At 33.8% G+C, this 11,505-nt stretch overlaps 1 protein-coding gene across 1 annotated transcript in view; it reads right to left on the reverse strand.

The window, feature by feature from the left end:
• LOC107751295 (disks large-associated protein 2-like) overlaps nt 1-1,926 on the reverse strand; it is a 30,873-nt gene extending 28,947 nt beyond the window's left edge. Inside the window, exon 1 of the mRNA XM_016566977.1 lies at nt 1,903-1,926. Coding sequence (XP_016422463.1) covers nt 1,903-1,909 — 7 coding nt within the window. The 5' untranslated portion in view covers nt 1,910-1,926. The remainder of the gene's footprint in view (nt 1-1,902) is intronic.
• Nucleotides 1,927-11,505: the final 9,579 nt, after the last annotated feature.

Genomic DNA, 11,505 nt, shown 5'->3' on the forward strand with positions numbered 1-11,505 from the left:
ATTCTGCATCGATTCTTAGATTTTCCGAAGGCATCGCGATTCTCTCTTGAATCGATTCTGAGCTTAGTTTTTAACAGCAGATGGCACTGGGTGCTTTAGAAATAGCCGTATTCTGCTTGCTTCCAGTTCCTCACACACGCACCATTTGAACCTAAAATAACCATTCATAAAGTTTGAAAAGGTTGAAGCGAATTACAAGGATGTTTACAGTGGGCTGTGTTTACGTTAATCTCGCATCATGAAGCATAAAAGCCGATGTGCAAGTAAATTTAACCACTTACATTACTCAGCCGAACGCTCAAGCGCTCTTCTTCATGAGCATTTGAGTGTGCGGTTAAAAACTAACCTAGAGCGCCATCTGCTGTTAAAAACTAAGCTCATAATCGATTCGAGAGAGAATCATGATGCATTCCGAAAATCTCAGAATCGATCCACGAATCGCGATGCATCGATTTATTGTCCCAGCCCTACTTCTCATATCCCTTTTGCTCAGCACCATCAATGGAGGTCAAAGCAGAAGAATTGACTTGAGCAAAGTAGGGGAGATGCTACGACTTGGTTATTTCGTCATGAACTTTGGGAAAGAATGGTCCTGGTCTCTGACGGGAGCCTCACTGCCGGCACCCTGGCAGATACCATTCATCCAGACAGCTGTGGACGGGCTCTTCTGCGGTCGACCAACCCAAGCTGAGCTCTTCAAAGGCCTTTGTGAGGTTGAGCTCGCTATCCAAACTGGATCGTACAGGATACCACATTCGTGGAGTGGCATTTTGAAACAAACAGCACAGAAATTTGCTTGTTTAGAAGAGGAAATTTGCTCTGAGTTGTTGCTGGACGGACACAGGGGAGAAGCGCTAAGTCTTTTAAGTGTCTTTCCTCTGCAAGGGCTCTTCTACAGCAAGTAGCGGGCTTCTTCGTTCTTTGTCTTCAGAGCTCAGCGAGGAGATGACCTTCACGCTGAAGGAAAAAGATTCTAATAAAGTGGCAATTAGCACCAACTTATATAGGCAGTTGGCTCCTCCCATTTTGGTGGGCTGAAATGCCATAGCTTTGTGCAGCTGCACAAATGTCAACAAATCAGGCTTCAGTATTCTGAGGAAAACTCAGTATTCTGAGTTTCCCCCAAAAGTCATAAACACAATGTGAGAGACCATTTAAATAGGGAACTACAATCAACTAAAATCATTCCACACAACATTCTGAAAACTCTATTGAAACATTCTAGTGAAAAATCTTACTTTTTCCAGTTTATATAATTTATATAATTTTAAATTTTTATCAGTACATTCCTAAATACAGCTACCCTGTCCTACTGTAATTAGTGACTGTAAAAAGCTGCTGTCACTTGGAATTGAGGTAAAAAAGATTTTAAATGATTACAATCCCACTTTACGACATTTTCATTTAAATATTGTAGTGTTTCAATTAAATATTAAATTAAAAAAATATTATCCCTTTTTAAATAACATGTGCTTATTGGCTGAATATGTTAAGACTTTATAAATATGTTAAGACTTTTACTTAGGACCACTACAGTTATATCACATATTTATTAAAAAGTTATTCAGGTTAATTTATGCTATTGATGCTGTATTCATGCACGATCCCCTGTGAATTCAAATAACAAATCAAACACTTCAACACAAAAAAATCAAGAGTAATAATAATTAAAAAAATGTGTTTAAAAACAGACAAAGAAATCCTTCTAAGATTAAAATAAAAATGTTGAAATGAAGTTTTTTAACTTTATGTAATGTATTTGTAATTATAAATGTAAATATTTGCCTCAAATACATTTTTTTTATAAAAATAATGCTTCACTAGATAATATGAAAGTAGACAAAACAATGATGTGAAATGAAGTACAACAGGTATATTACAAAGGAGCCCTATCAGACCTACCGTACATTCTACGCCCCCCAGCTAAGCTACGGGCCCCTAAAATGAAAAAAAAAAAAGGATAGCTTAGTAAGAAGTAAATTTAAAATAAATAAACTCAGAAAAAAACACATGGCCAAATAATTCAACACTATATAATATAAAAACCTAAACACTATCCCTGACTCATGCATTCTCTGCAGTGATGATATGTATGTGTCTTTATTTGTAATAAACAAAGAAACAACAAACAAACAAACACAATTAGGCGAATTCACAAAGAATTTCGTGCTGGTGCCTTTAGTGTACTGAACTACAGCAAGAAGCTAGAATATAGTATTTGGCAAAAAAAAAAAAGTTACATAAAAACCTCATACTAATTAATTTAAAATTTTATGCTTTATAAATGATGACATAAGTGATATAAATAAAATAAATAACAAAAAAGGTCTAAATTTTTTATAACTAGAGTAAATAAAATTGGATGTTTAATTTATTTATCATTACTGTAAGTGATATGCATATGCTATTTTTATTTTATTTTATTTTTTTTTTAGAATTGCATACTAACCAAGTGATTAAGATACAATAATTCCATTGTTTTAATCATATTTGAATAATTTTGGCAAATCAAGTGTTGGATCTGTCATCATGCATCTAGCAAGCCACTTTTATTCTGTGAAATTCTGCCTAAACATGAATAAAATGCACAAATTTAACAAGAAAAAACAAACAATTCTAACACAAAAAGTCAACACTGGAATTTATAAATTCTCGATTTTGGGTGCACTTGGCAAATAATTTTTAGAGTTTTACTGTCAAAATGCAAAGCTTTAAATGAATAGCATTTAATTGATGTACTGGAGTCGTGTGGATTATTGTGATGTTTTTATCAGCTGTTTGGACGGCATTCTGACGGCACCCATTCACCGCAAATGATCCATTGGTGAGCAAGTGATGCAATGCTAAATTTCTTGAGATCTGCTCTGATTAAAAAAACAAAACAAAAAAAAAAACTACGATTCTACATCTTGGATGACCTGAGGGTGAATACATTTTCAGCAAATTTTCAGCCAATGGATGTGAAGTAAGTCTGTAACTAATGCTTTGTCTAGAAATGTTATCATCATTTCCATTCTTACATTGATGGGAAACATAGTTTTATAGCAAAATCCTGTCCCCTCATAAACTCGAGTTGCATTTTCTGGGAAGCTATACAGCTAATCTTCATCAACAGTACCTAAAATATGCAGCAACTAAAATATACAGACAACATTCACAATTTAAACTTAATTATGATCATTAAAAAAATAGCTTCTGCCACAAATTTATTCATTTGTGAATTTCACAGGATTTCACAGAAGTATGATTCAAAATTGTAGCATATCATTCTGTCTGGGGTATTGTAAGGGATTTTCCTTTTTTTAATTCTAAAATGCCAAGTTAGAGTTGATGTCCATGTTAATGACATATTTGCAAGCGACTTTAAGTTTGTGGTTAAATATTTGTAAATTAAAGGGTCCGAGAGGTGTATGCATTTGTAATATTCTTTTTATTTGTTTTTTTTTTAATTTTGCCTATTATGTTAATATGTTTGCTTATAGAAGAAACATACTTTCAAAATGGTTCACTTGTTTTCTTCTATTGAACACTTCATTGAGCACAGCAGTGTAGCTATGATCCCACATGAAATTCTGATGTCAAATGATTGAAAACACCTGCACAATCCATGACATATCTGATAATGATTTCATTTTTTTTTATATTTATCTCTGAAAATAAAATTAGTACATAAGGCATGTTTACACAGAGAAACAAAAAAACAAACAAAAAAAACAAATCACAGTTAATTTGGAAAGAGAAGCACATATAACAAGTTTTGAAATATTAAAGGACTTAAAAAAAAATAAAAATAAAAAATAAGTCATCATTAACTCACTCTCAATTAATTCCAAACCCTTGGTTTATGAGGGACATGAAAGTCATAGAGTCATGAGACAAGGGTGAGTAAATGATGACAGAATTTTCATTTTGGGGTGAAAATTAAGAGCATTTAATCCTCCTAATCTTGATAGCCATATTGTTAGAACTCCACTCATATAAATAATATAGTTTGGACAAATGTAACATCTGTTAATAGAGGGGAAGCGTGATTTCATGGTAGTTTTGACATTAAATTATAAGCAAGCTACATTTTCAAAAATCATTTTTGGTTTTTGGTGATCCCATTAAATCCCATTATCCCAATAAATCATCATCATGGCATCTACATTTCACAGATACAGAGGATACATTGCCTTATTTGTTTATAACCATACTTTACATAATTTTCTTTACTTACTGTATTGACAGTGGTAAAAAAAATGTAGCTGCTACTTTAAAACAGTATGAATTAGCATAACAAACAAATGCAATACTTATAACAACAGTATAGTAACAGCAACAAAAGAGGCAAAGGGTTATAATAAATGCCTGAGATTCATGCAATGTTTGTCAAAAAAATATCCAAGGGCTTCATTTTCATGGCCCTTCAAGTGCTGTTTAAAATGAAATCGACACATGCCAGTGACAGGCACAGATAAACAAAGGACTTGCATAGAATGAATGAAGATCGTGAGAACATCTGCGATATCTTCAGCACCTTTAAAAAAAACATCTTTCCATTCCCTGAACATGTCTCTTAGCAAATCAAAAACGAATGAAAACGGGAACAATTCATCAGTCTATTGCACCTCTGAGGGAATAAAACATTATTTTACTTAGTATGGATCAATTGATTTATAGAAGAATGTATACGCTCTTGACGATGCAATATATAGAAAACATGAGTGATAAGCCTAAACCAATAAATTATATGTTGAATAACAGTTCCTAGGTACTTCTTGCACCACAAAAATATAATGCATGGTTCCCTTTTAGCTGTTTTCTTATGGCTAAAACCCCTTCCTTCGATAAAGCTCATCATGAAATAGCATATTTCCACACCATGGACATTTAGAATATAATAACAGAATATCAATTTACACATTTAAAATCCATACATTTTCCCCCAGACATCCAGTCACTGTTTTTCAATGTGAATCTCTTATTTCTGACAGAATAAAAAGATGAGGCAAAATATTCTACAAACCCAAACAAAAGGATAGTTCACCCAAAAATGAAAATTCTGTCATCATTTGTTCAACCTCATGTCATTCCTACATGTTTCTTTCATCACAAAAGTTGGATCTGACTTTCATTATATGGAAAAAAACAGTTCTTTTTTTTTTTAAACATATCTTCTTTTGGGCTTAGAAGAAAGTCATGTAGGTTTGAGACAAAGTGAGGTTGACTAAATAACTGACCAGAAATAATTTTCAGGTTTGGGTGCACTATCCCTTTAATGTAGCATAACAAACAAACAAAAGTGTCCATTCATTAAGCACTGATGCAATAATTGTAATATTTGAAGGCTATCATCTCATACTCTCTAATTATGTCAACTGTTAGATCAGTTAAACTATATACATGAATATCTCCCATGTGCAACAGGACACACAACAGCAAGAGCCCACCCACAGATTGATGAGTTCATAATTACATCACTAGTGATGACGGTGTCAGTACATTCAAACCGTGCCACTCTGTGCGTCACAAAAGGAGCAAGGGCAGTTGACAGTGTCTTTAATGCCAAATCACTGGCTAGGCTTAGAGTTAATGGATTTAAGATGGTTTCAATGGATAGCTGTTTTAATGGATGCTTGATTTTTTTTTTTAAATTGGTATTTTTAACGTTTGAAACTAAAGTTTAAAATGCCAATGCACTGACAAAATCCAGCTATAAAATATAATGATCATAAATAGTGAATTTCATAATGTACTCTTATGATATGTCTAAGATATATCTTACTGCTTGAATATTTGTGAAATTACTTTTGATAGTTAGGAATGAAAACATTTGTTACCACTCAATGGGAACAGGCCTAAACGCTGGCGAATCTCAATAAATAATTTTATTGTAATATTGTATATTAAACTTTTACACTCTTTAATAATTGTACTGACATAATGGTGTATCATAATAGCTGTTTCCATCTCCGTTTGTATGCGCATTTTGAAGTATCACATCAGAAACGAGTGATTAAATGCCAAATATTGAATAAAAATCCCTTAATTTGCAAAAAGTTTTTACGCGCTCGCTAAAACTTTAGCGAGGTGGTTTTTGACTTGTGCAAAAAAAAAAGGGTTAATGCGAATAATGGGAGATGGAAATGCATTTGCCGAATAAATTCCTCCATGCGCATAAAAAAAGTCATGTGACTTTGAGCTCTTTGACTCGTTGGATGGAAACGGTGCTTATTCGCAAATGTTTTATGCAATATTTCAATTTTACGCATATGTAAAATTCGCAACTTTGGATGGAAACCCGGGTATACTCTAAATTGTTTTATGGTTTTATAAAAAGAAAAACAAAAAGAAAAAAGTGGTCCTGCAACAACAAATGGAATTTAACAAGAAGCTGTCTACCAACTTTTCTTAAAATCACACTAGTTCAGAAGTGATTTTTATTCCTCTTCTCTTCAGTGGCTTAAAATGAGCTTAATTTTTAACAGACAAATATTGTCTGAACTTTTTGCATGATGATATTTATTTTCAGTAAACAAAATAGTGTCATATAGCCTCTGTTCTAAATAAACTACTTAGTACATAAAAATATATTGTGTTAAGGAATGTTTATCTTATATTTTTTAACATAATATCTATTTTTCTATGCTAACTATATGGAGCATAAATTTAATTTTCCATAAGTGTCACAGTGTCTCATTTCTTTTTTATTATGGTGGCACATGGAGATTGAATGTCCTGAAAGCAAACCAATAAATTAATAAATAAATAAATAGATCAGATAGATAGATAGATAGATAGATAGATAGATTTAATTACATGATTTCATGAAAATATTTGATTTAATTTTTTTTTTTCCGTGTATGCACATTTTGTACATATAGGTTCCACATGCTGTGTGTGTCCTGTGGAGACAAATTCAGATGGTCCCTTAAATACAGAACAAGTCACTTAAAATGGAAAATGTTTAAAGGAGAATTAATATCCAGGGCTTTGGACTAGATGATTAGGACAAATCCCCCCAAAAAATGAAACATAATGGAAAGGCAGATTCAGCATCTGTTTTGCATTTGATATTCTTAATTTGAATAAATAAATCAATAAGTTTGAGTGTGTGTGGAAGTCAAGGTCACAGTTATAGAACATTTATGAGAAAAACTGTATGAGAATTACAGGAGCAGTCATTTTGTGAAGCTACGTAGAAAGTACAAAACTACAGTAGTGCTGAGCGATAGATTTTCATTTCTGTAATTCAGATTGCAATTGTTGAATAAATGCCTAAGTAACAAAAACTATATGAATTATGAAATAAAGATCATATTTATTTATTAATATAAATTTCCCAATGTATACATTAGATATTTAATTAACAGAGTGCAGTGGAGCAGCAGAATTATGCAAAAGCTTTGATAGTACGCACTATCAAATGCAGTGAAATATTGAAATTAAATGATTGTATTTCCAGTATACAAGAAGGCTGTGCATGTAATCATGAAACATACGTTGTAGTGCACTAATTAATATAAAATAATAGAAATGCAATATAATCCGAAACTAAATTCATAGTTTCAGAAAAGCACCTAACAATGCGATTTTTTAAATGCCATTACCTGATTTGATATTTAATACTAAATAACAGTCAGTCAAATCATATAAAATTAGTCAATAATTGTAGTTAGGACTTATCGGTATTGTAATTGAGAATTGTACACGTATGCTGTTTTCCTTAAAAGCAAGTTTTAGATATTTTAAGTGTATTCAGGATACAAAATGTGTATTTACTGAGCAGGGGAACGTTGTGTTAATCAGGTCATATTCCGGAAATTATGAAATTAGTCAAATTGTTTGTGAGTTATGTGGTTCTCCTTGACTTATTACTAACACAACATTTTAAACATTATTTTCCCCCACATACACACATATCACATTTATAAAAGGGACATCATATTTCTAGACTGTGATTCAATCAGACATACTTTTAAAGAGATATGTTATTGGTTATGATTTATGATTTAGTACAAGGCACAACACATGTTTACTCAGTCATCTAGTCTAACGTGTTAATATAATAGTGTTTTAGCATCTGTAGTGATTAACTACTGATACTTTGCGCAGCTGTAACTACACCTTTAGGATTTTGGGAGACAAAAAGCAGTATAGAGAAATCTGAAATTGAGGGGGGCACCCATTTTTGTATTGTTCAGTGAAATAAATTGCTTCCTTTTCCATCCTTGATTAAAGTATTTCAATAATAAAAAGATGTACCACTCAGCACTACTTTGTAAATAGTCCACAGATGCTTTCTATATATGCTAGCTAGTAATTACACCGTAGATGTAGAGTTACAGTAAATACGGTAAGGGCTTATGCTTGAGTTAAAATACCATTTGAATTTCTTTAAATTTCTTTAAATTTCTTGACTTCTTTAAATCCATCTATATGTGACTCTCCTGGGAAACTGAGAACAATAAGCTCAACATGATTGCTGTGCATGATCCATCAAATTCATTTGGCATGAAAAGCAAAAGCGTTGCGGGACAGCTATAGAGCTGTTCAGTTTGTTCAGTTTGCTGTTCAGACCAATATAATGGGTTTCCTTTAAAAGGCTTTTCTCAGAATAGATAATTTTGTTGTCAGATAAGTTAAAATATGTTTTTCTACAACATAAATTACAAAGTCACGGTTCAAATGTGAATTTGTAAACTTTGAAAAGTTGCTACATAAGAACATAAATTGTGGTCCATTAAGCACTATAAGGACAAAATGTACAAAAATGGTACCTTTATGGGTACAACAGCTTGTCACTGGGGCAGTAGCCTCAAAGGAACACCTTTGTACCTTCTTTACCCTCTAAATGGTGCATATACCTTAGAGTAGTAATATGTACCCTTAAGGTAGTAATACAGTATGTACTTTTATAATACGGTAAAGAAACGGTAAAGAAGGTACAAAGGTGCCCTTTTGAGGCTACTGCCCCAGTGACAAGCTGTTGTAATCCCCCAGGTATTTTTGTCAATGTAATTGAAAGTGCATTGTATAAAATGATAAATTTAGTAAATGTTAGTGCATAGCAGTTAATATAGCATGTACACAGATAATTGTTGTATTTCTCAAGTAGCAACTTGACAGCATGCACACAATAGCCGCGTTTCCACTGTCAGGCCAAAAGCGGGCGTGCTAGTGCATGCCAGGGCCAGTCGCGTTTCTACTGTCACTTCCGGGGCTTGATCGTGCCTCGTCGGTGCTTCCTCTGGGCCAACGGCCAGGGTTTTTTGGCCCAACGAAAACCTTGGGCCAAAGCGGGCCAGCTGGGCCTAACCGCTTGAAGAAATCAGATGTCAGCTTCTTATTTTTATTATCACAATCGTGCATTTATTTAGTAGCATATTTTATCTGTCATAAGTCTCGTCTCGAGAGTTTAGCTCCGCATATGTCATAAAAATATAATAATGGTTTTTGTTCAGGAGCTTTTATAAAAATATAGAAATGTTCATTCTTTCTAAATGTGATGTATATACTGGGACTACAAATAAACAGAAACAGACTCAACTGAATAAGTAGTTAGGCTATGTTCATACCGCTTTATTTCTGTGTGACTAATTTTCAATTCTGATAAATTAATTCATTATGATCAATGCATCACTTATTATTGTAAAACATCGATGCTTTTGGATTTAAATCTTTAACAAAGCATGCAAACAAACGTCCGCTTTTATCATGTTCGTTTTGTGATCTCGCTAGTTCCAGTGACTTATTTCTTATTAGTTTTCTGATAACTTCTCTTTGTTGGTGAAATGATGGGGTTGCGTGACGTTGTTCCTGAGAGGCGTGTAAAGGGTGGTTTTTAGTGAAGCGCAGCGGAGCTTCTGGCCCGACAGTGGAAACGCAGCGTGATTTTGGCCTCAGTGCTACAGGTCTGAGGCTATTAGCCCCACCAGGCCCATTTAAAGCACTGGCTCGCACTGGCCCGACAGTGGAAAAGCGGCTAATGGTTTCAAAGTTCACAACCGTTAATATTAATCTTAACCATAGAAGTTATTATACTCAAATAAAACTCAATTAGGAATGTATAAAAATCCAAATTAGCCTTTCATGTTGGCCTACAATCAGTGTATCATTCGTTCATTCGTCTTTTTATTTTTAATATTGAAAGTAATTCAGCTTAAATTTTCGTTTTTCGTTCAGGGGTAGAGAAATGAATAAACAGCTTGAATATTCGATTTCTACATGTGGGCGAGAATTAAACGCTCCTTTCTGCTGATTGGTCAGCCGAAGATCAAACAGTGCCATCATCAGTTCTTCCGCAGTATCACGCAGCAGAATAATAGTCCTCCACTGCTGCAGTTGTACGGATTCTTAACGCATTCATTGCAACTACATTTAATATTTTTTCATTAAACAGACTAATGAATAGCTCAACACAACTTGTGCCAGGGCAGAGTCTAGACAGGGCTTTCTTCTGTGTAGATATAAATTCTATTCTTTGCATCAGCTGGGCATGGCAGGGTATGATATGACGGCTGTCATAGCCTACCCTGCTCACCCAGTAAGTCTGTTTGTTTAATTAAGTCATTAATTCATTCGTTTCTAAATAAATATTTTAAACACTAAGACAAAAAAGAAAGAATATTAAATTGGCTTGGGTATATATAGGCCTATAATGTTCACACAAGAACTGTGATTCTGACTGACAACCGGAGAACAACAGATATTAAATAGCCTACTGTTAGAGTTTTATAATGTAGTCTTGTGTTTTATTAAAATTGATTATAATTGATAGGCTATCTCAAAAGGATATGCACTTGTGCGCGGCGTGAGCTGCACTCACTTATATATTTAAAATATATATTTTATATTCCATAAAATATAATGACTTGCCATTTCGGTTTGTTTCTCACCAAACCCACAGTATACCTTCAGAACGTTTGGAATATACGCCACGAGATGCATAGGATTATTTTACGACAGATATGCATCCGCTTAAAAAAAAATAAAAAACTAAAGTCACCATTCTGTGCAAGCAGGACATTTTTTGTGTTAATTAAGGAATAAGCCTTTAGAACAACATTAAGGTGAATAGTCACTCTAGTTCACACAGTTCCAATAAATTGCGATGGGTTAAATAAACTCAATAAGCAGACAGACGCGACTACAGTCAAGCGCAGAAATGCACACACAGTCTGGAAATACGGTAGGCTATAGCAAATTATTTTGCGGACCCTCTATCACTTTAAGAACTGCTTGTCTACACAGAAGAAAGCCCTGTCCAAACTCTGCCCCGGTACGAGTTGTGTCGAGCTATTCATTAGTCTGTTTGATGAAAAAAGATGAAATGTAGTTGCAATGAATGCGTTAAGAATCCATACAACAGCAGCAGTGGGGGACTATTATTCTGCTGCGTGATACTGTGGAAGAACTGATGACGGCACGGTTTGATCTTCGGCTGACCAATCAGCAGAAAGGGGCGTTTAATTCCCGCCCACGTGTAGAAATCAAATATTCAAGCTGTTTATTCATTTTTCC

This window comes from Sinocyclocheilus rhinocerous, unplaced genomic scaffold, assembly GCF_001515625.1.
Source record: "Sinocyclocheilus rhinocerous isolate Xijiao unplaced genomic scaffold, SAMN03320098_v1.1 scaffold1132, whole genome shotgun sequence".
In the NCBI taxonomy this organism is placed as follows: domain Eukaryota; kingdom Metazoa; phylum Chordata; class Actinopteri; order Cypriniformes; family Cyprinidae; genus Sinocyclocheilus; species Sinocyclocheilus rhinocerous.